Source organism: Symphodus melops, assembly GCF_947650265.1.
Source record: "Symphodus melops genome assembly, chromosome: 4".
Lineage (NCBI taxonomy): Eukaryota > Metazoa > Chordata > Actinopteri > Labriformes > Labridae > Symphodus > Symphodus melops.
In genome coordinates, this window is record NC_136694.1 from 10158131 (window position 1) to 10183554 (window position 25424).

Consider the following 25424-nt stretch of genomic DNA (forward strand, 5'->3'; position numbering starts at 1 on the left):
GCATGATATCGCATTTGATATTTTTAAGTGTGATACATTGAATTGGTTTTCTATACAACTTCTTCTATGAATGGGAATGCAGATTGAGTTCAGTTCGTGAATATTCTTTCAGGGTGTCCTCGCAGAACGCAAGCATTTGAGTTGCATGGCACAGATTCAGATGTTTGATGCCCACACTGCGTCTGTTAAGGCGAGACTCTCTGTCTGCTCTGAGGTTTTCAAAATCAAATCATTATTAAAAACAAACATTACTGGGAAATGTGTGTAAAGAGCTAAAAACAAGAACATCTTCTAATGAAAACTATTAAAATGTATGTTCCCCGGTCAAAGTATTTACTATTCTTCCTTTTATTTTAGAACTGCAAATCTGTAGTATGTGAGTGAATAATGTTTTCCATATTAACATAACATCAAATGGTTGTTGACTGCCATCACACATTGAAAATACGTTTTTAGATTTTTATGATAGAAGTAGTTTGACTGCTGCAGTATTTTTAAATTTAAACGGCTACATCTGTACTCTAACTCTAATAAAATGTTGACATTGTGCACTTTGTCCAACACTGTACATAATGCAACTAAAGAGATACAGATAATTGTGTTGTTATTAGATGTGTGTTCCATAATGATAGTATGTTATTTGCTGGATGCGGTATTGTTTTCTCACCTATAAAGTAAAGTATACTGTACTAATAAACATGCAGTGCACCCACAAACTTGAAAGTTTTAGACAGCAAAAGTGTTGTAGAGTAAACGTCCCTAAGTGCTACTAAAGTCTCTCACAAGAGGGGATTAAAGTGTGTTCTCTATCCACTTAGCGCCTTCACGTATCTAAGTGCTCAGTTTGACCTTCTCCCTGCTTCCATGCCCAGAATTGAGCTCATCACCTCTTACAGACGTGAGTCCCTCTAAGCCATGAAGAGGAAACCTTGGTGTCTCAGGATTGCTTTCTGCCATTTTTTGAACTCCAACAAAGGGACAGTATAGCACACAAATAAAGAAATCCATGCAGAGCCACTTATAAACAAATGTAGTTTTGTTTCTTTTTGTCATGCTAGTTGCGTTTAAAAACAATAACTGTTTGGACATGAAAGCCTTATGTTATCACTTGCACTCACTTTCAGCTTTGTAGGCTCTTTCATAAATGTTAACATTTCTTGTTGCTTGGAATTTTATGAAAAAATGTATCCCCGATATTCATTTAAAATAACTTAAGTACTTTGTTTCATAAATAGAACATCAGTGAGATCCATTTATTTATAGAACTGTGACATTTATGGACCATTTACATTTTAGAAGTGGTGAGAGATGAATCTGAAAGAGTGTGTTTGGTGTGATGCTGCATTTCAAAGTCTGACTCCTTTTTTTGCCAGTTTGTGTTGGTCTCCAACTGTTAAAATACACTGACTGTTGTTTCAGGGGATATCTGAATGAACCAGTTTGACTACCAGTAACAGCGAGGCTCTTTGTTGTCTACTTCTTCTGACTGTGTACATCAACGCACAGTCAGAAGGTTCTATTGCCTTTTTCCAGCCTTCTTTCCTTAAAAGAACAGAGTTAGACAACCTCCTTTAAAATACACTAAAGGCACACTGATGAAGCACTGTCTGCATGTCAACATGCATCTCATAATGTGCAGCACTGCTCCTGCAGCAGACACATACAGACCCAGGGGAGATTGTCAAAATAGCATGGCAGGTTAGCTAAGACTATTGAAGCATTCCCATGTGGTGATCATCAAATAGACACCTCGGGGATTGATGGCAGCCTTTTGCTGCTTCCTAATAGTCACATATTGGAGGGATTGGACTGCAAGGATGAGTCCCAGGTGGATGTGGAATAGCTCAAAGTACCTGTTGGCAGCTGGTTATCAATAGAAGCTGGGGGGAAATGAGGGAAAAGAGGTGGGTTGGTTGCTTGGTGAGCAGGCAGCTGTGCTCTTTGTTTGCGTAATGGTTAAATGGGGTTCTGGGAGGTTGGGTGCAGAGGGTGATAAGCTGATGCAGTGTAAATGATAAGATGCTGCCAAGCTGATGCAGAACTCTCATCTTCTCACAACATGATAGTTTATCTGAAAAAAAAAAATGTTGGGAGGGACAAAAGTAGAAGAGAGAGAAGAGTTTAAAAAAGCGCCGCGCTGTGGAGCCCTTTTATCCTTGTCGACTTCTGTCATCCACCCTCATCATCTCATGCTCAGCCTCTGGATCCACTAAGCACCCTCAGTCCTCCCCGACCTACCGACTCTTGATCTCCCAAGGCCCTCTGCCATCCTTCACCAGTCTTAATGACAGACATTTATTCAATTCAAGCTACTGGGAAATTAGATTAGTTTGGATAGAGAAGGGGAAGAGAGTGGAGCCTGAGGAAAGGAGAGGGAGGATGAAAGTGAGAATGCGTGTGTCTTGGCCCATCATGTGCCACCTGCTTGTCTCTGCAAGTCAAGTTATCTTAAAACAACAAATTAAATGCATTACAGTCTATCGCTTGTCATCCTGTCAGCGACTCCATCAGGGCTCACTGCAGCGAGTCCATGTGAGCCAGCGGAGAGAAGCTGACATAGATGATGTTAATGAAGATGAGGATAGCAGTGATGATGATGATGATGACAGGCTGTTGATGCTGTTTGTTGGTGATGTCATAGCATCCAAAAGTCTCAATTGCTTCTCAAACACTCTTACTTGGTTTTACTTCTAAATCTGGCTTCTTTAAAATATTTCTCTCCATCAGTAACAGACGTTTTAGACAGGACATGCTAGTGAAAAGATTTCATCAGCTACATGTGTCTGTCTAGGCGTGGAAGGAATGTCTAGTGCACTGGGACATTCCCTGGTGGACTGACGGTCTTTTTGGCCTACAGTGAGCAGTCAATGTGAACAGTAAGAATGAGGTGATAGTCCTCTCTGAATACATTAATGCCAGTGCATAAATGGAATATCGCAGTTGCATTATTGGGCTCAGCGAGTTGCTGTAGTGTGCTGGCTGTGGTCGGCAAGAAAATAATATCACAGCGTCCCTGTTGGTGCCCATAGCAACTGTCTACCTGCCGCTTCTCAGTGGACATTGACCAACATTATCGCCAGGTGAAACGTACAGTCATAAGAAAAGGAAAAGTGACGCAGAGAGGGAGAGAATAAGAAAGAAAAAGGCCCTCAATAATAGGGCCTGTTGAAATAATGAGTGCAACAGAGCGGTCATGTGTGTTTCAACCAGTCAAAAATAGCATTGGCTAATGACATACTGTAGGTCATCTGTCCCTCAATGCATAGAGAAAACTGTGACACTTGCACACACATTTACTTGAATGTTGTTGTATGTACTCAGTTTGAAAAGTGAAAACATCCACATGCAAGTACACACACACACACACACACACACACACACACACACACACACACACAAATCAACCAAGTGCAAATCCTGTGAGATAAGCATACACTCTGCTAAAAGTCATAGGTGATGGCTAAGGAGCAGCACTTGGCTGTCTAAAGACCCTGTAGCACATGTCATCTCCTCCCCTCCCTCCCTCTTTTGGGCTCTGCATCTTAACTGAACATCTGGCTGTGTCAGCAGACTCAGCACTCGTTCATCACTGAAGGGACCCCCACCCCCAACTACCTCCCCTGTCTTTGCCTCTGTGTCTGTCTCTCCATGTCGGGAGGCTGTTTTCAGCACAAGACGCTGCATAACACAATGTGATTAAAGGTGCTTCAGTGTTTATAAGTGAGCTTGGTGCATGCATATTCAATTGGATTTAATCAGAGTTTGAAAAAGGCTGCGTTAAAGTGGACAAAGCATATAAATAAATTCCAATGCACACCCACTAATGCCAAATGTCCTTCCATAAGATGTTTACATGCTGGAATGAAACCACCTACCGGGCTACTAAAATTAATCAGCTGCCACCTACAGTGCATTACCATTAAGGTTGAGTCACCCCATTAAATGCGTGTAGCCTCCAGGGAAAGTCTTTTAATGTAAGCTGAGAGAAAGTACAAATACCTCGGAAGTAGCGCGATTCATTTTATATAGAGGCCTATCAGCATAGGGCATACATTAACGCAAGCAACAATAAGAATGAATCAACTTTTATGGTTAAGATGAAGATTTTATTGCGTTGTGACACTTTCGGGAACAAATCGAAGGAAATCATTGCTTTAAATTCTTATTTAATACACGCTAGATTACATCTCACCAGAGTGCCATTATCCCTGTGTCAGTGTTTCACCCTGATTTATTATTTCTTTTCTGTGTATTTGCTAAGTATTACACAAAAAACTTGAATACTGTAAGTATTCTGACCACATCTTCTCTTTGTGTCTGTTTATGGTGAATAAAGTCAGAGTTGTTTCCTCATCTCCTTAGTATTCCCACTGTTGATTTAAGTGAGGAACTGCCTTTTGTTTCTCTGAACACCACAGCTGATGTAATTGACAACTACTGAAAGTGAAAAACAAAGGAAGCTTATTAAATAACAAGACCAAATCTGACCATGACCTTCGGACCCTGCGTCCATTGGAATGGACATATTTCTGTCTCTAAACCAATAAATACTCTGTAATTGGATGAGGTCAGCACTGCTGGTTACTAACTGGGTCCTGATTATCCAATCACAATCATGTCATGACTTTGAGCATGCTCTGAGAGAGTGTCAGACCTCTGACAAGACAAGCATGGTGGAGCAGCTCCAGAGAGGGAAGCGCAAGTGCCCATTTTCAGTCAAAAATATACATTTATGTTCATGCTGGCCAAAAAAACGTTCTGTCAGTATAATTTTAACTGTTACAAGTAATAATATATGAAGTTATTTTGACCATATATCATGTATTTAGTTTAACGGATTTTTTCAAAGTCTGATGTCCATCGCAATGGACAGCAGTAGTTGGGCGAGTTAAGCTAACACCCAAATGTTAGGTGTTAGAATATAAAGAGAAAGCATACTTGTAAGCTTTTGTAAGGGCGGCTGTGGCTCACATGTCCGATGTGTCCTTGGGCAAGACACTTAACCCCAAATTGCTCCCCCTGCTGCGTCTGGGGCGTATGAATGTGGCATGAATGTATAGATACTGGATGGGCCACATATCCAGCCCATCAGTGTGAATGGGTAGGTGTGATGGGTAGGTGTAAAAGCGCTTTGAGTAGTCGGAAGACTAGAAAAGCGCTATACAAGCTCAAGTCCATTTACCATTCATCGGTAAAGCATGATGCCACAGTTCAGTTATTCATAATTATGCATTTTTTAATATATATTTTTTGTACATAATGTTCTTGTAGAGTATAAAGTCAAAGAATTCCTTGAACGTCTCGTAAATGGAGGGTGCCCCATGCTGTCAGATGGTTTGTTAGATAGCTGGGGGTGGCTCTGCAGGACTGTGTTCCAGGTGTGGGAAAGTTGGTATGTTCCTTCATCCTGGTTTACAGTCCTTGGTGCCTGTTTTCCACCGTCTCTTTGATCCACCGGTGGAACTTGTTGCTTTCTGTCCATATGACCTTGGCCACATCCCAGTCCATTAGGTGGTTCTCTCTCTTGCAGTGGTCTGAAATGGCTGATTTCAGATTCTCCTGCATTACTTTCATTCAAGAATGATAGGCTACTGATGACTCAAGAATGAAAGCAATGCAGGGGAATCTGAAATCAGCCATTTCAGAACACTGCAAGAGGGAGAATTAGGAAACGTGCACCAAGGACTGCAAACCGGGATGTCCAATCATAGCAACTTTCCCCCCACACCTGCGACACAGTCCTGCAGAGCCACCCCCAGCTGTCTAACAAACCATCAGACAGCAGGGGGCACCCCCCTCCCCCTGCCATCCCATCATGATCATGTCAGGTGGGATGGCAAAATCTACATAAATCAGCACAGACGAGGTCACAACAACATCACGTGACACCCCCGATGAAGGCTGCAGTAGCCGAAACTGGTCAGGTAAAACGATTTCACCTTCCTGGCCTTTAAAAACAAACATTATAAGATTATTCATTAGGCTTCACACACAGGTGTACTAAAGAGGTTCATTAGGCCATCAGTAGGCCTAATGAACCTCTTTAGTACACACCGAAACCACTTCAAAGCTGCACATCGAAAATTAAAATACATGAAATATCCACAAGCTGACGTCTTCTCCAGCATAAGTTCCAGTTCCTAGTATTTTAAAGTAAAATAACTATGTTATCAGCCTCCTATAAAAAGTATGGTGTTGTATGGTATGTGTTAGAAGTTCAATGATATTTATGAGATTTTACGCCCATATTGTCGTGGTGTCCATTGGAATGGACATGAAAAAATTCTTATAAAAAAATGAGTTGGCAAAAATTTATTTTTTCCACTTTGTTTTTATATTGGAAGGGAGTCAGAATCATATTATAAATAATTTTTTTGCCCAGCAGAAAAAATGCGGGTCTGAAGGGGTTAAGTAATCCTCACGTTGTTTAAACCCCAGACTAAGCAGACTGCTTATTTGGAAAAACTCTGTTTGCTAGTTGACAACATTATTTGCATGATACTAAGGGCTGAGTCTTTCCAGCCTCTCTTCTTAACACGTACCAAACAAGGGAAGGTGATCAATGAGCTCCTGATTGGCTGTCTGATAGAACTCACTTAGAGGTTATCATCATTTTTTGAGGAAACTGAATTAACCCCTTTAATCTTTTTAAAAGAGACACAATAGCGTTACATATGCAAAGTCATGTGGTTTTTGGTGGGCATGCTGTGTTTACATTTGATTTCACTGTTTTTTTCAGTGTGAACAATGAAATCTCAAATAGATCTATGTGACTAACGGGGGTGATTTCAAAACACATTAAATCCCAAAGTTCTGTTCTCTAAAATTATTGTCAACACTTTACATTCCCTGTGCAGCCTGCAGCCCTCGGCATAGTAGTTTAGAGTGCAGTTCACATAAGTTATGCTTATTTTAGAAGAGAAGAAGCCTTCAGTGATTACAGTGTATTGGCAGTTTGGTGTTTGTAACAGCAGTCTCCTGAAGTGCCCCATTACCTCTGATTTAAAGTGTGTAAAGAGCAACAGGCCAGGCAATACAGTCCCCCCCTCTGATGATACTGATGGCACTCACGGACACAAGGCCGGAGAGAAACCGCTGAACCATAGAGAAGAAAATAAGTCTCATTCACAGGCGGGGAATCTCACACGTTTAAACATTTTGGAATTCTTTTTTTTTAAAATGTTTTATATCTGTATTCAGCTCAACAGAAATCTAAATGTTGAGAGACATTAGTGAAGGCACACTGAAAAGCTTACTCTGACTACATTTTTCGTGCCACATGAGTTGCTCAGTAGCTACAGCACTCATGTTAACAGCTCATTTTTCTTCAAAGTATGTCAACCCTTCTAAACTGAGCGGAAGCATTTCTTTTGAACTGGAAAACATGTTTGTCTAAATGATCAAAGTGAATAATTAAGAGAGAAATACCTGCAAGTTTGATGTGGAACCTGACAAAGTAACTTTTGAAAAGACAAAACTTTGATCCCACCAGTCAAGAAAGTAAGTTATAAATCTCAGTTTTTAATGTGCTTCCTGGTATTAATAATAATACATATCCTGCAGCAGATCGCTTAGATATTGCTTCACTGCTAAATATACTGAAAGAAACACAGTCTCCAATATAACATCTCCAGAAGCAGATGTCTTGTTTGAATCACTTAAAGCAACTCCATGTTTTATTTTTTTTAATTAATTTTTTTTTTTTTTTTTTTTTTTGCAACGACAGTTTAAAATTCAAAAGCCTATTAAGGCATCACAACTATCTGTTTCCTGTTTTCCCACAACTAAACCTTTTTAGAATGTGTGTGTGTTTTTTTTTTTAATTGAGCGTTTGTCCTACATACTAGGTTTGGTTGTTCAGTGTTTCTCTACCTAGAGATATGTTTAGAATGATCAAAGTCATTAGGTGTCCTTCGAAACCTGGTAGGATTGTTGAATGTTCGTGCATCCTGCCCTCATTTTCCCATGAGAGGGAGCCTCAGATGACAGTAAAATCGGAGGCTGCTGTGATTAGAGGGGGTAAAAACTACATCGCAAGTTCCTCATGTTTTCGACACACTGAAGCTACAGACCCATTAAAGAACAGTGTGCAGGACCTCATTACCAGAATCTAAGAGCATCATCCGCCATCTTGCTCCACAATGGTCGAAAAAATTATATTACAACTTCAAGATATGGATGAAGGGGATTTTGGAGGTCTTGAGCTCAAATCAGATGTTTACACCCAACATCTACGAGCCACAATATAGTGACGAGCAGTTGAGGCGGATGGAGTAACGGGAGGCGGCAGCAGCCGAAGCACAAGTCCTGCCTTACAGGAAGCCCGGGCCGAGTTAACCTGTGTTGGGAATTTTCAGGAGCGAATACCTGACCAACGGTTATGTTGGGTTTTATGACGTAAAATTTGATTGTCAAAATAAATTAATAATTAAGTTTATTTAATTATTAATGTAAATCAATAATTGTTATTAAACTGCGTTTAATAAACCTCGGGGCACCACCCTGTAAACAGGGAACAACCAAAATATTACCAATATCAGTCTCAAATTATTTAATTAAATACCAATATCATTAATAATTAATAATCTGTATTTAATTGAAGGTGTGAAATCCGAACACAAAGCCCTTTCACCCAGCCTAAGTCACAAAGCAAATTCACAGTGATCACAAACAACGACTTTGTAAAATATAATAGAATTTATTTAACAAAGCAACATCAAGTAAATCAATGAAACTCAATCAAACAAACAACCATTATAAACCAAACTACAAGTAACAAACAGAACAAACAAGCGTGGCACATGTGTGTATGTGTGTGTGTGTGTGTGTGTGTGTGTGTGTGTGTGTGTGAGAGTGAGAGGGGGAGGGACAGACAGAGACAGACAGACAGACAGCCAGACAGCGATCAAAAATGGCGGCGACCACGCGTGGTCACGTGATGGCGGACACAGAACGTGATCTACGTTTCAGCAGCGTCTGGAAAGCCACAGGTCTCTATGTGTGTGCGTTTACCGAAAGGTGTGTGTGTAAAGGCGAGAGAGCAAGAGAAAACAACGCACCTCGACAGCTCAATCTCAGACTGGAGCTCACCACAACTCAGAGCACAGTTTACGTCGCGTACCAGAAGCTAGTGGCCGGATTTGTATCAGACGGCGTTCACACTAGTCTTTCTGATAGTGAGTCTATTACCCGGTTATGACGTGGGAGCTCACAGATGAACACATGGGACACAGCGGCACAAATAAGGAGAACAAAAGAGATTTTACTCTGGTAAAATCTAAGACACAGTGGTCAAACACCAAGCAAATATTATCACCGTTTCACTATAATAACTCAGTTATTAAACACACTCTCTATATCTAACTGCCCAGACCTAGCTAAGCCTCACTTGAAACCGTTTGTCCACGGTTGATGAAAGGAAGAAAAGAGGTTCTGGAGCGGCCTTTCTGCAGTTGTTTGGTGATGGCGGTGCGTGTCCAGTGGGGTTGAGCAGGGCCGTCGTGTCCTCCGTCGAGCGAGGTGATCTCCGTGGGTGTCCTTTCTTTAAAGGACGGAACGAGACGTAATCCTTACAGTCTCTCTCAATACCGTTTTGATACGGGAGAAATAGAACGCTATACTTCTGAGATGCGTTCAAGTGGATGATCTAGGCTCGGAAATTAGGACGTCGGTGTGCTTCAAGGCCTTGGATCAGCTGCGCGCCAAAACTTTTCAACAAAGGGAAGCGTGCTGGAAACAGGAACAGAGTTGGGTATCCTCGGACGTCGCCAGACGACGTTTGAAAGAGAGTGAACAATGGGGCATGGCCGGCTTTATACCTCCCAGACTTCACACCTATGTGTTAGGTGTGGCAAGGCATTCTGGGAGTACCTGCAAGGCATGCTGGGATAAAGAGTCTTTTGTCGTAGTTCTCCAAACATACACAGCCTGAACTTTGCCATCCTGGCTGGACCCAACACCTGGGATGGACTGGTGGTGCCGGTGCTCTCACTGTTTGCCTATAGACATTGACACAGAGTCTGTTTGCTGCGAAGAATTTCTCAGATGTCAACTCCTCCTGAAATCTCAGAATCAGTTGAGGAAACTGCTGTTGCAGACATTGACCGTAAATAGAGCACCACAGCTTCAGTGGAAGGGCCTGCAGCGCTGTGCATTCTGGGAGTTGTTGTCTTTCATCCACACGAGCCAAAAAGACACTTTCTGCCTTTTCTCTGTCAAAAAGGCACCAACTTCAACATTTATTTTAATATTTCTACAACACATTTGACCCAATTTAAATACAGATTCATGTTTCAATGGGTGAAGTATCCCTTTAAAGGCAGGGTCGGTGATTTTTGAAAACTAGAATGTTTTACGTGAAGTAGCATCCTCTGGGTTCTCTGTATTTACTCACCCCCTCCCCTCTGTGCTCAAAAGTCCCACCCCTCACTTACATGCACTAGCGTCATTGGACCTGACGCGGATTTCCGCTCATGCTTTGAGTGTGGGCTCGTGCATGCGTTGGATAGAGAGGCTTGATTGGTTTATGAAACAAAAAACCGTTGATTCGACATTGGTCAAAGTTTTTACAGGCTTACAGCTGATGATGGATTTTCTTTGTTCCTTTTTCAGAGCACATAAGATCTTAATTACTGTCAGGACATAAAGACAATTTCAACCAAAAACTTAAAAAGTGTATCTGGATGTTATACAGTTACTGTATTCTTCTCTACATTATGTAAAGCTGCTGAAATCAGCTAGTATAAAAAACTATAACATATGCCTATATTTTTTTATTATTAGTAATCACAAAATGACCATCTGAACATAAATCTCTTCTAAATAATGAGAAATATTGGAGTAGTTTAATGACCATCTTCAGTGTGAGCCGCACCTGTCTGAAGTGACCCTGGTGATTGTCCTCAGGCATTAGTGTCCACAGGACCACGGATTAGGGATGCATAATCCAACCATACGGAGTTAAAGGACGAACAACATGTTTGGAGCTTAGAGCAGAATTTAAACATCTCTATCTGTTGGTCTAATTTAAAATCTCTCTGTGCGGTGGCCATGGTTTATGTGTCACATTGAGGGTTATATGTATGACTTCTCCCTCCACAAGGGCCCTATTACCATAGAGTGTTAATGCTCCATGTCATTGTGCTTCCATTCAGTCACTTTAGTACAATAATTAATCAAAATAAACATACAGCGCTTGACAATAAGGCTTTTATATTCAGCACTAATCAGACAACTCATTAGGCAGTAATGAGCCGACTCTGCCTGCTCTTGTCGTGTTTGGGGGAAGTTTGGCGCATGGGGAGGTGTGTGTGTGTGTGTGTGTGTGGTTGGGAGTGGAGGGGGGGGGAGGGGGGGGGAGGGGGGGGGGGGTAGACACTTAGCATAGGAACACTAGCACTACACAAAGGCACACAGGCACCCACACTTATACACACACGGAGCCGGCACTCCTGTAGTCCCACTCCAATTATGGCAGCATCTCACCCGGGAAGAAGCCCACTTACCCAACATTCACTTTATGAATAATTGATTGTTTGTGCCAGTGTTATATTTGTAAATACACGTTTGCTCTCTGATTAATAGATTTCTAGACATACTCATTTGTTCAATTTGATTAGATTCTTAAATGTATTATTTATTAGCTGAAAATGCTCTTTGGTAATGAGTCATCACAGTGGCAACAAGAAGATTTGGCACTGGGACACATCTGCAAGCTCGATGTGTCCCAACACATGCACATCGAAGATGGCTGTTATGTTTGTGTGATTTCGTGTCACCAAAATTTGGACTGTTTTAGTACATCTTTGAAACACAACTGTTTTAAGTCTATGAGAGCAGAAGAAGTTGAAGCCTTTTTTGATTTGAATGCGATCTTTATACAGGGGTGCTGGAAGTTGCAGTTGCACCAAATTGAGGGAGAGAAATTATTCTCCATGATGACGTCAGTCCTTCCCGCTGCACCGATTCTTGTTTTATACATTTCATTTAAAGGATCAGGATTAATTAAAGGCTTCTTTAGAGTGTTAACAGCAGCGGGATTTATAGATTATTTTAAATTTAGGAAAACGACAAGCTTCACACCAAAAATCACAGGCGTCACCCCTGACAAGTTTATAGTTTGTAATTAAAAAAGCAGTGGGGGTGACGAGCGTTTGTAAAGAAACCGTTCTTGTATTCTCGTTCACACATTTGGAAACTGAGTGACATTCGGGCAAGTGATTTTTTGAAGTTTTTCATTTCTTGGCCCTAAACTTTTGGGTGTGTATCTTTCTCCCTCCAACTCATTCATCCATATTAACGCTTTCTGTTAGAAGTTTCAAGGTTTTAAAGGTATGAAAATGTCATTCAACTAAAACCTAAATTCAAGTCAAAAATCTACACGTAGTTTTGGAGCTTTGTCTGACCGGGTGATCAGATGTCTTTGATTTCTCGGAAGTAGGAGATCTCTATGAAACACCTCAATGGATGTGCACCAATGGAAAAGCTCTGACCTACTCTTAGCTGTGTCATTATGTAGGAAGTATTATGAACAACTTAGAGACTGCAATAGTAACAGAAATTAACAATGACATATTCATAAAATCATGTAAACAGGTTTAAATGTTTTTTTTATGAGTGGTTTTGTGTCATCTAATGGGTTGCTACAACACCCTCAGCAGTTTAAATGTGCATGAATATGTGATGATCTTTGATTTGAACAGACAGTGCTGAAGCATTTGTGGGAGCTCAAAATATTGTCTCTGTGGCACCAATGGAGAACTCAGAAGCTGTGACCTTCGGGCTTTCTGTGATGTGGTTGACTCCACACAACCAATCATTTTGCTTTGATTCTTTTTAAAGCAGTTGGCTTTTTAAGGATCCAGGTCAAATGTGGGCTATAAATATAAAGAAATGCTGTGATGGATGCAGAATGCTTGTCACATTTTTTAATGTATTCACTGGGAGCAACAGAAGCGGCACAAGATTGTCACAGTCATAGGCCAAATAACTGCCAGTGCTGTGACTTTCTTTTTAATTGACAAAGAAACAATTTGAAATGTATCTAGGGTTTCTTTAATACCTATAACTCCAGATGATTTGTAAAAGGACATTAAGAACATGTGGTATACTTTGCCTTCAGAATAGTACCATTCCAGGGAGGGCTTTATGTTTAGTCAGTTACTACATATATTGTCGGGGGGGGGCAGCTTCAATCAATTAAGTCTGGCTCTGTGTGTGTAGGAAGAGCTCTAACAAGCTTTAAAAAGATTCAGAAGATTGAAATACATTTTGGACTGTAATGCTCCTTTGAGGAACTATCGGTTTGTGTCTACATAGCGCCTCTTCTGGACACTGTTAAGGCCTTTGCACACACTGGGGGTTTTTTGGGGGGTTTTTTTGTCAGATGCATTTTTTGGATCTGTAATCCGGGGGGAAAAAAGAAAAAAAAAATTACACACAGAAAGCTTACACACTGAGTCCAAAGCATTTATTTTTCTATTAATTCCGAAAAATTGCAGTATGAGACAAAATGTCTCGTACTCATCACGCAGAATGATCAAGCAGTGAGGATGATTTTCTGGTTCTTTTACTCCTGGAAAAAACAATGGGGTCCGTCCACATGAAAACGAGACAAGAGGTGAGGAATGTTTCACCTGTCATTATGGAGCAGCAGAATTATCCCGATCACTTATATCAGGATGTCAGTTTGATCCAGTTCCAGATGATCCAGTTTAATACACTTTGTACTGTGACCACTCATTAAAAAGAACACCAAGGTCTGTGAAGCAACTGATCCTGTACAGCAGCTGGCAGTGTGTACAGACAGTCACACACACAGGGATGGATTCGTAAAAAGTCTGAAAATCAGACTTATTTTGAAAGAAGTAATGAGGGAAGAAAGTTTCGGAGTCAGTGTGGAGCCAAAACGATTGACATAACATGGAGTGGTATTTCTTTTTTAACATACGTCAATTTGGGACGAAAAAAACTGACTCAGTGTGCAATGGCTATACCCTCTTCTTGGTTAATTCCTGTGCTATAGGCTACATGCATAGGTAGTGTTTTTTGAGCAAAACAATTTTCCTGCTTTCTTTTTACTCTCAAATGCATCTTAAATTGTGAATATCTGCTGTAAAAGATAAAATGAAATGTGTTTGTGCTGCTTGTGGTTAATCCATTTGTCTGACATACACCAAGGCAGCGGTTTCAGTCATAAAAACAACTATATTGAACTACTCAGTCTTAAAGCTGATGAGCTTGTTTGTTTTTGTAGCTCATGAAGAGGCATCAATATTATTTCTAGTTGGTTTGTTAAACAGATGAAAACCCCACACAGGAGCTGTTAAGATCATATTTCCAAAGTTCACTAAAGTGGATTGTTCATTAAAATCCCGTAACGTTTGTGGCGCACACAGTGTTACATGTAATGGGCCATAAATGAAATACATAGTTGGCTCACTTAAGAGGATCGGATGTTTACGTTAGCTACACATAGTTTTTGAAACAACACATCATGTATCAGTCATGTGGGCTCTGGGCTGTGGTCTAATTTTGCTATGTGCAGTGTTAGTGTTGAAAACAGAGAAACCTGTTGCAGAGAGGCTGTGGACGAATGCCCAGCTACTCAATGGGGGGGTGTCTCACATACAAACTGACAGACAAGTTGCATCATTTGGCGCGTGCATGTGCATTGTGGCTGTACGTAAGCGTGTGTTTGTGTTAGCGAGTAACCTTGGGAGGGCTAGCAGGGCAAGTGAAGAGAGAGGAAAAAGCAGCACTGCTCTGCACCATATGCCAAATATGAGCCAGCCTGCCAATTTGTGGGGGATACTGGCAAGTGCTAGCAAGACTGAATTCTTGACAGAGGGAGATGAATAATTGAACATGGGCAGAAGGAAGTTCTGTTGGTATAGAGTAGGGTGCCTTTAAACATGGAGAGGAGGAATGGAGACAGTCTTGGAGCAAAACTCTTATTTAAATAATAATGTGTTCGCTTTTTGTAAACAAGTCAAAAAGTTGCAGAGATTTTAGGATCAACCTCAATTATGTTATGACATGAGCGGGGAAAAAAACATTACTTACTGGAATTTATGCATTTTTATATCTACTACACAAAAAGAAAAAAAAAACTATCATCAGTCAACACTGTATCAAACTGAGGCAGAAAATCGAGAAAATGAATAAACATGCTAAATAAACTGAAATCTTGAAGATTATTTTGTGCTCCTTAATGAATTCAGTTGAAGTATCATCAAATGTGGTATTAATTTTCTGTGGTTTAGAATAATTTATCAGACAGTGTATGGATATCAGCCTTAGATGTAATTTCAGACCAGGCTTATATGCTCTTACACTTCTAGTCAATTGTTTCAGACAGTAACGTTCAGTACAGCCCTTTTTTAATGATATATTATCTTTTTTAAAAGAGTCTCAAGTCTAACTTTTGCAAGTGAAAAAACAAAAAAGGTTACCGTGTATTGATTGTCTGGGCCTAAGATAAATGCCAGTGAGAGTTTTGGCACGTTGACAATGTGTCTGTTTCAATACAAGCTGCCAAATGTGAGAATTACACTGTCATTACTATTCATGGCAGTGGTAAAGTGGTGATTACATGTGGGATATGAGGTACTTATCCATACGTCCCATATGTTAAACATTCACAATTCATTTGAGGCTATCATTTGTGGAAGTGTGTCAGCAATCCACACATCACCCTCTTCATCAAATCGACTAAACAAATCCATCCCAACATATGCTGTATCTTCCATTGCTGTAAGAGTCCACACTGCTAGCAGTTCTGTTCTACTACAGCCTGCACATCCTTAGTGACATGCAAATGGCAGCATGCTGTTATACTCACAATGACATGCTAATATATCTGTGATTCAACAGGTTACATGTTTGACATCTGAGTTGGCTAACTAGGACCAAACATCAACTAATGCTCAGACTGATGAGAAAGTTCAGTTTTGCAATTTTGGGTTGGCAAACCAAAGTATTATTAAACGTAAAAAAAAAGATGAGTAATTAATAAAGGTAAATAACAGCCAACATTTGAAAGTTCTTCCTGGCAGGAACACCAGTGTATCGATCAAATGTCCCGGCAATCCAATCAAAAAAAAGACCAGAAATGATCTTCAAAGCGAAAAATATCAACCTAGTCAAAGAGAGTCGGTGGGATTCAATCCAAAACCTTTTCAAAAGTGTTGGACTGGTAACAAAACTATTCTGATGAGATTGAAGCTTTGAACCTCAAGAGAGCCTTTACTTACCTCTTTATTCTTATACTGGGATAATGGGATCATGTTTATTTGATCAGACTTTGTGTTTTTCTAAGTTTCAGTCAGCTTCAAGGCATCCTAATTATTATTATTTATTTTATTTTTTTTTCAAAATAAGCAATAGAGATTGCTTCAGATCAAATCTCAAAAAACTGGAGGACATGAGAAGGGCAGACAACCAGGAGAGAGAAGTCAAACTCTCCTCCACTGCCACTCCTCTCCCCTTTATTTCACCAGGCTGTGGTGCCAAGGTCTGAATTAATACCTCCCACACAAAAAAATGTACACAAGTGTGTGCATATACAATATTCCACAATTCTCCTGTGTTTTATTGAGTGAGCACATGAACAATATAGATATATCACAACAAGTGTTTGAAGATAAGGATGAATCCCATTGCTGGAGGCAATGACAAGAGGTATAGGAAACCAAGCAGTATTCTGGTTAAATGGTGCTGCCTGGATAATAGACATAGACAAATGTGAGCGTCTATGCAGTTGTGACAGCAAATTGTCTCCAGTAGCAGCTCTATGTTTTGTAAATGTTACAGTACTGTTAGACTATTGCCTGCGACTTTCCATTAATCCTCAGAAATTGATCTGTTTTGTTCCCGATGTTTCTAGTCCAGCAGTGTCACTTTTACTGAAACCTGTTATGTTTTTGATGATCATCTTCTCTTTTCTCTCTTTCCTCTCTCTCTCCTGGTGACAGATACCACCTTGTCCAGCGAGCGTGGTGAGTACTGCAGCCACATACACTCTTGATTTAAAGCCATCTGTGTTTGGACTCTGCCAGCAGCAGTGGATTGGATTATTATGTTGATGTGGAAGGAACCATTTTCATTTGTTAGCAACAGTGGGGGAGCCCAGTTTGCATCACCAGGAAGCTATTTTCTTCTTCATCACATTGCATGTCACAGCAAATGCTGAAAAGAGACGGAAAACATCAAGCGAATGCAATCAGGAAAGCATCATCCACAAACCCATGTGTCCAATCAGAATTTAAATTAAGCACATTTTCCCTGCATGCTTTTTAAATAAACCTACTCAATCAATTTACCCCCTTTTGACTCAAATAGTATTCAATAAGGAGCCAATAAGGAGTATGATTTTCACTTTGTTTTATTCAGGCTTTATTGTAAGACTGTGTAGTCCTACATAGGGAGTAAATGCTATCGCCCCCTCAGCCTCTCTTTTCATTTTATTTTCAATTTGACTCCCCTCTGTTGTGCTGTTATTAATGGCTTCCTTGGCTTGGAGGAGCACTTTAATCACTTTATCACACCAGCTGAAAGAGAGCCAATCTACAGTATTCTTTTTCATGTCTTAGGTTTTGTTGTGCATAGGTTTGTGTGTGTGTGTGTGTGTGTGTGTGTGTGTGTGTGTGTATGTGTGTGTGTGTGCACGTGTGTGTGTGTGTGCGCGTGTATGTGACATTTGGTTTGCCCTGCAAGCATCATGAGAGCAACTGTTTCATCCACTATTCTCGTGTAATGCTGCTTTGTGTGTTTATTGATGCTCAGATTGCACATGTTCCATTCCATCAGAGTTTCAGTGAAGCACTGTGACAAATAGGGATCTTGCTGAACTTGCTCTCCCCTCTATGAAGGATGATGCTTTGGGGGTGAAATTGTCTCTCTAAATTGGTGTGGTGGCATCACACGGTGTAGACAAAACACTTCACGCTGTGCGTCTGGCCTCTGAAACCTCAAAGAAAGAGGAGGGAAGGGAAGTGTAAAGTTGTGGTTCAGATCAAGCTCTCAGGGTGTATTTTCTTATGCCTGGTTAAGCCCCATCCACTGGTGGAGGAAACAGTGACAAGCAGCACAGAGAGGCTTCACTGATCAATTTTTTATTGCCATGCTCGCAGCAGTATGACACTTTTTTACAATTGAGTCGTGCCTGGACATAGACCAGGAAATAAGAAAAAAAGAATTAGCAATAGACAAAGATTTGTATTTATACTGAGAGTTTCCTTGATGCTTGATAAAAGCCCCCCAACCCTCACATTTAAACATCCTCATGAGTTTTCCCTTCCAACCTGTCTGTGTGTTGCTGAGTTGTCACATAATGTGAATGATGTTTCATCATGAAAGGTGAAAAAGAAGACTGAAGGAATGAATGGATTAAAATGGAGATGAGAGCGTTAGAAGATAAAGTGTCGACACAAGGTCTTTGTGCCCTTTGTCTTTTTATGAAACATAGCAATGAAGGAGTTTTCCAGTAGACTGCTTATCAATCACCAGAACATCTTTTACACCAGTTTCTTTTTTCATGCATGTTGTGTTGGTGTTTTTCGAAGCATATAAATGTATAGTATATATCCTTGCAGTGCAGGACCGTACATTTCTGAGCTCACTCAGTGTGTCTTCCTCTGCTTAACAAGCTCCTCTCTGCTCCTCTGCAGTGATGGGGTGTGTTTGCAGCCGGCTGATAGGCCTCTTCGATGTGAAGTGGCTGCCGGTGCATCCTCTCCTTGCTTAATTGGCTGTACCTGAGGCAAGAGGGCAAGGTGTAATTGTGATAAGAGAAAACGCTGTGCTTGGCTGGTTTTATGGTCCTTATCTATAGTCCCCCGATTGATTATGGTTTTTCTGCCAGCCGTGCAAATTGTTCAACCCCATCAACTGCACTGAAAACCAGCTTAACTCTCTCCTTACCAGACCTCATTGGCAAACTATAAAACAGCCTGTGTACATTTTTGTGGTTAAATTACAATATTCTGACCACTTACTGTCTGCTCTGATCTCTACTGATTGAATGCACAAAATGATGGTTTAATTCTTTGTTTTTTCTCACCAAGGGCAACAGGAATTACAAACAGTACAGTTAAGCATCTGGTGTGCCAATGAATGTCATTTATAGTCAAACTAAAAAAGGAAGTACTCTATCACCCTGTAGTAATTTTCATCCCAGAATATATCTAATATCTGTTGACCTTGAAGCAATTGTTTTTGACATTTGACATGACTTACACAGTGCACTTAGATACAAGATCATGCCGCTGTAGCTGGAGCCAATCAGGGCTCAGAAATAAGAACCATGGGTTTACCCATCTCCTGGTTCTTTAAAAAAATATTAAATCGATTTACAAGGACCTTAAAACTTGCTGACCTTTCTCATGTGTTATCTGGAAGGTTTTAGCCTTGAAAAATGGCACCTAGACATCATTGTGCGTTTGGACATTTATATCTTGGCTCTGAAGCAATTTTTCAACCGCTTTAGAGCCATGATATTTGTTACCCTCTGCTTCCAGTCTTTATGCAAGGCTTTAGGTTAAACACCTGCTGGCTGTAACTTCATCATTACCACTCATTGACTCAGGGCAAGAAGGCTCACAAGCAGATTTCCAAAAATATTGAGCCTTTCCTCCAACTGTTAATTATATTTTCTGATGTAATGCTAAAACCACTGCACAGATGCACCTAGTATTTCTCCCTGTCATTTTATTACCACTCCTCCACCCCTTCCGTCCTTTCTTTCATTGGTTTTGAGAAGTGATCCAGGTCGAAGGAGCAGCTAATGGGCTGTGAAATGTCTCCAAAGCTAAGGCAACAACAAAAGCTAATGTCTCAGAGCCCCACTGAAACAACAGAAGTGGCGAGCAACCCTGACAGTACAAAGGAATAAAGGGGGAAAAAAACATCCTGGCTTTCCTCTTATGTGTCAGAGGCCATTTCTGTCAGCCTAATTGAAGTAAAGCTTTCCTAGTAGCTTTGGTAAAATGGTGTAATTGCCTGCTGGAATAGATCGGACCCTAATGTTGGCTGCACTCTACAGGGTGTCTTCTCCTGAACGCTGCTGTTTTGTTTTTGCATAGCACAGAGCAAATTCAAGACTCAGGATATTCATAGGACAGTTTAAAATGTTACAGTGGGCTGTTTTAACCTGATGGGTTGATTCACCAACATGGAACCCTGGAAATGTTTGCTCCAAGTCGTTTAAACGAGTTGACCTTTTGTTGTGAAGTCGAAAATGCAAACAGTTAAAACTTACCGAAATCTAAACAAAAATGTGTTGATAAAAGGCTAAGATGGCCGCATAAATGTTACATACAATGAGAAGCTGGATAGAATGCAGCTCCTGATCATTCCTAAGCTTCTCTCTAAAATGTGCTGGGCTGGCATGTGCGACTCCTTCTGCTTTTTCTTCCCTTTCAGAACCAATTAAAGCTGTTTTTCTGCAGCAGATCTTGAGCTGATGAAGATAACCACTGAGAGCTCTTGAAGTCAGGTCGCACAGGACCTGTATGGCAGATGATTTGTGCAGGAGCATGTGCAAAGAGAAAAAGCAGCAAAGAAAGAAACAAACAAGCATAAAAATGTCAGCCTGTCTCAGTGAGAAGCCACTATTTTCTACCCAATTTAAGACTTAACATTTTCAAATTCTTTAACTTTTCCTCTAAAATGGCATCAGACCTGCAGAAAGAAGAGAAAAATAAGATCTTATTCCGTGGAGAATTTTTCCACACCATCTTCCAAAACTATAGAGACAACTTTAGTCTGAGCTAGGGGAAAAGGAGCTGGGAACTGCTTGATCTCCCATCTTTGACCAGTTCTCCCAGCTGAATGGAGACAAGCTTTGCTCTCGTCTTTTGCTACAAAGGCAGAGACGGCGGAGAGTGAAGGCACAGAGTACTGTGCCTAATGGCTTAAGTCAGACTTTCCTCAGTGGATTACATGTTTCCAAAAGATAAAGCTTGATCAGTATTTTTCTAGTGGAGAAGCCAAACTTTTTGATGCAGATGAGTGCAGACAGAAACCAGTTTAAAGAGTTTCAGAGCACACAAACGTGAAAATAGAGATCGAACACAAATACAAGCCTTTCTTCTCAGCCGGACCACTTTGCTGAACAGGATGTTTTCAGATCACCTAGGGTCACTTGTCCTTTGCACCAGAAAGTTTTGTGACAAAAGAATATTGTGTCAGTTTTCATTGCTGTAAAAAGGCATTAAAAAAAGAAAAATACATCAGATTTGTTGTGAAGCTTTTGAAATCATGACCCCAGCAGAGTTAAGATGACATTTGTGTAACTTCCATATTTGATTAGCCACATTCAACTCAAATCGGTAGCTACTTGGAAAATAAGCCGCTGGTTCTACAAAATCCAATATTGGGCTTTCTCGGAAACAGCATGTTTCGGTGACCGTCTCTTCATCTGTTAGGTCAGGATAAAATAGCCAATTGTGGTTATCAATGTGGTTAATTGTCTTAGTTAGTAATAAGTGCTGTCCAACAACCAGGTGTAATAGCTATCTGCACTGCAAACAGAGATTCTAATTTAGCTTAAATAACCCATATAAACTGTGCACTAGCGTCATCACGAGAGCAAGCCGTAAAGCTGCTCGCAAAAGAGGTATTGTGACATTGCCTTTCATTTTCTATTTTTTTTTTTTTTGCACTTTAACGTTGTACTTGTTAAAGGCATAATCCATTTTACAAATGTTAAATGGCTTTTATAGTGCTTTTCTAATCTTCTGAAAACTCAAAACTCTTTTAGCCTGCAGGGTTAAGTGTCATGCCCAAGTTCAGTATTCACATATGATGCAGATCACTAAAAACTGTCCCAGTTCTCTATTCAGCAACTAATTGAAAGCTGTGACTAACATTAGTCTAATTAAACAAGAAGCTAACTTTCAGTCCATGAAGCTAACTTAAAACGTTCAGCCTTTTTTTTTTGATTCAGTCCTTTTCGATCATCAATAGTGTATCCGCATCCTCAAAGCTTTGCATTACTAGATGACATCAACCATTCTAAAACATATTTTGCTGTATAAATAGGGCAGCAGTCGATTAATATCTAAAAAATGTAACCGTTATATTATCCACAATGGTAATTAAACTTGTTTTGATGCTGCATCCATTCTTCAAGCAACAAACAAAGAAATACTGTTTCTTTTAGGGGGACTTTTGGAGGCTGTGGTTATATATTTATACCGACCACTACAGCCTACTCTGGCACATTCCCATACTATTTCAGCCACCGTGTATACTTGACCAATTAGTTCACGCTTCATTTTCACACCCCAACTGGGACTAATGAAGCTACATTTCTGGGTTAATTGTGACATTATGTGATATTATGGGGAACAGGAAATGGCAGAGCCCACTTTAGTATCTCTCCCTTCCATCATCACCTTCCCCCTGTGGGAGACTTTCTCCTCTTCAGCTCTTTCTCCATCCTTTTATATATCTCTGCTTTCCTATCCACTTGGTCTCAGGCTCATCCTCCCCTTCTCTCAGTGAAGAGGCTGGATGCCAAGGAAGCATTAAGGGCCTGTGAGACAAGGCTGGTCCAGGCAAATCCCTGCACAAATTAGAGTGTAGAGACCATTATTAAAGCCAATTGCCACTGCCTGCTACCAACAGTTAAATTACAATGTCTCTTGAACAAAAAGGCGAGTGGTTTTTATTACCCTCCTTTTTTCTTCTCTGGCAGAGCTGTGCACTGAAGCGAGTGCAGCTTTGGAACTATGTCATTCCTCAGGATCTGGGGTGGAATTATAATGTACTACGAAGCTGACATTCGCATGAGCCCTCCAAGAGGCGCAGTCATGATTGGCACTGGAGTTTGCAAAAAGAGCATTAAGTGTCTATGTTTTGGAAATTGCTGTTGCCCCCCCCAAACCCCACACACGTTTCACCTCAGATGCTCAGCTTCTCAAAGACACTAGACTCCAGTTTTCTTTCATGTGGAATATACTGAGGCGATTTCATGTGCCTGGCTTTTAACTCTTGCATTTGGTGCTCTGTCGACTGTGTATTCCAGCATGAGCGATTTGACTGTCAATCACAACTACCTCGCAATGTTTTGAATGCAGATTACTTATGCTGTGAGGAAATACTGGATTCAGTGTGTGCACACATTGGTGTCCATAATACAGTTGTGTGTGTGTGTATGTGTGTGTGTATGTGCATACCAGACACTTCATGCTAAAATAACTAATCTGTAACTTCCTTAAGATTACTGCTTTGGCTGACTACATGTGGTGCATGTCAACATCCCAGCTGACAAGACCTGCTGAGTGCATGTCTTTTTGACGTTTATTCTATCTTCACTTTCCCTCTATGTAACCATATTACTTAATCAACCCAAATTCGACACATTAATGCCATTTCATCTCTCTAAAACTCACTTTTTCACTGCAGCATTTTTATCTGATTAAGGTGAAAATTTGATATGTAAAGCACATTCAGTCTCACTGGGTCTTTTTCTGTTAAAAACTTAACACTGTTGTCTACTTATTGCTCATTTACACTTAACACCAGATACAACTTAATGCTGAAAAATCCCTAATTATATTGTTACAGTTAAATGCATTCCAGATGTTCATATGAACATAAAGACCTCTTTTTAAAGCTTTTTAATAACAAAAAGCAAAGCTCTACCTAATGATGGTGAAACGGGCTGTCAACCACAGGATGTTCCTTATTTGATCTTGTGCTAAGACACCAAAATAGCTGCAGGACTTCACTGTAATGCAATGCCAAGTCTTACCACATAGTTTTACGGAGGCAGAGGAACTGAACTGTGAAACACTCAGTAAAGTATTCTCCCTGGAACAGAAAAATGAAATGAGTGTTTTCTGTGAAGTATGAAGAGGCATTTTTTTGTCTCACCTATGACAAACTCTAATTTCTTCTGCTCCCTAGTCACACGACTGTCAGAACCACTTTAGTTTTACAATTTTATCCCTGATCATCCAAAAAAGCACTTTCACTTCAGCCTATGAGTCAGGCAGGCAGGGCGATATATGGCATAAATAGAAGAAAGACAGAACCTCTCCTTGTGGATGCAGGGTGTCTATTTATTTGAATTAAAATAAAGATGTGACTATTTGTTGAGTAAGCACTGAATGCTTTGTTCTGAAGCATTTGTCTTGTAAGCAGCTATCAACCATAGTCTTTCAATGGTTTGAGTTTTTCAATGTTCTTTTTACAATTGTTGACACTTTTTTTTATTCAGCTTTGGTTTGTATGTGATCGCAGCAGATTTGTTTAATGTTGCCATTTCGATGCAAAAAAAAATGCTATCTGAAAGGCTCTATGGATTTAAAGGCGAGCAACGTTTTAAATAATTCATGCTCACAGGGGCCCTAGCTGTCTGCAGACACTTAGTCGTGTTTTCTTCCTGAAATCTTGAAGCCAACACATAAATTACCCAATTATCTCTTATATTGGAATGAAAACAGTTTGCTCTCTTTTCTCTGAACATTGCAACATAGCACTTCACCTCCTAATTAGCAGTTACTAACCTCAAACTAGAGGTGACATGTGTTTGTGCTGATTGCATTTTGTTTGTTAGACATATTTATTTCCCATAATGTTAAGACCAAACTCAAACAGCAGAAAGCTAAAAAAGAAAAAAAAGTTATTAAAAGTATTCTGCGGTGTTGTACAGTAGGTGTTAAAGTTTTGTTGTTTTGTTCTATAGACGTTTTTTTTTGTTTTGTTTGTTTTACTCACCTAAAATGGCCGCCCCTTTGTTCACCTTTCTTAATTCTTCATCATTGCTCTCATGCCCTATAACATATAAATGCCCCAATTCATTTTGAATTGATTGTACTGTTCGCACCACTGATATTTTTCATTTTATGGCCGAAGGAGAGACAGCCTATTGCTGGCTCAACCTTTTCCAAACAGCACCTGAACAAACAGTTTTTCTTCACCCCACTCTCACAACTCCATCACTCCTGAATCTCACCCTCGCCCACTCTGTAGATTAGCTCTGCACTGTGCAAGTGGAAGAATGAGGCCAGCGAGAATCAAACATTAATCAGCTGCTGTTTATAAGACAGAGGGAGCATGTGCACTCCTTGGGACCCCCTCCTTCCTGGCCTTAGCCTGCCCTACCACCGAATGTTAATGTGACTGTCATTACTCATTTATGAGCTGCCCGTTGCTCTCTGCCCACAGCATAGTGTCCGGGCTGAAGCTGGCCTGGCCGACACTGCAGGTGGGCATCTGTGCCAGGCAATCAGTGGCACCACGGCATTATCTGGTTTTTAAAAGTCTGGGTTGGGTGGTCTTTGCTGCTTTTATTGCGGCACATATGAACAGTATGTAGGTTGACATAGAGTACATAAAGACAATTAGAAAGTAACAGTCATCGAAAATGAAAGGTTCACTTATTACATAATAATAAACGTAAGCTGTCCAATTCT

General features: G+C 40.4%; 2 protein-coding genes across 3 annotated transcripts in view; both read left to right on the forward strand.

Moving 5' to 3' along the window:
• Positions 1–25424, forward strand: part of cdh4 (cadherin 4, type 1, R-cadherin (retinal)) — a 193983-nt gene that overhangs the window by 68044 nt on the left and 100515 nt on the right. For both annotated transcript variants that reach the window (XM_079340972.1, XM_079340973.1), the window contains exon 3: positions 16974–16997. In XM_079340972.1, coding sequence (XP_079197098.1) covers positions 16974–16997 — 24 coding nt within the window. The remainder of the gene's footprint in view (positions 1–16973; positions 16998–25424) is intronic.
• Positions 1–25424, forward strand: part of rae1 (ribonucleic acid export 1) — a gene marked incomplete at its 3' end in the record, with an annotated part of 229256 nt that overhangs the window by 33574 nt on the left and 170258 nt on the right. The window lies entirely within an intron of this gene.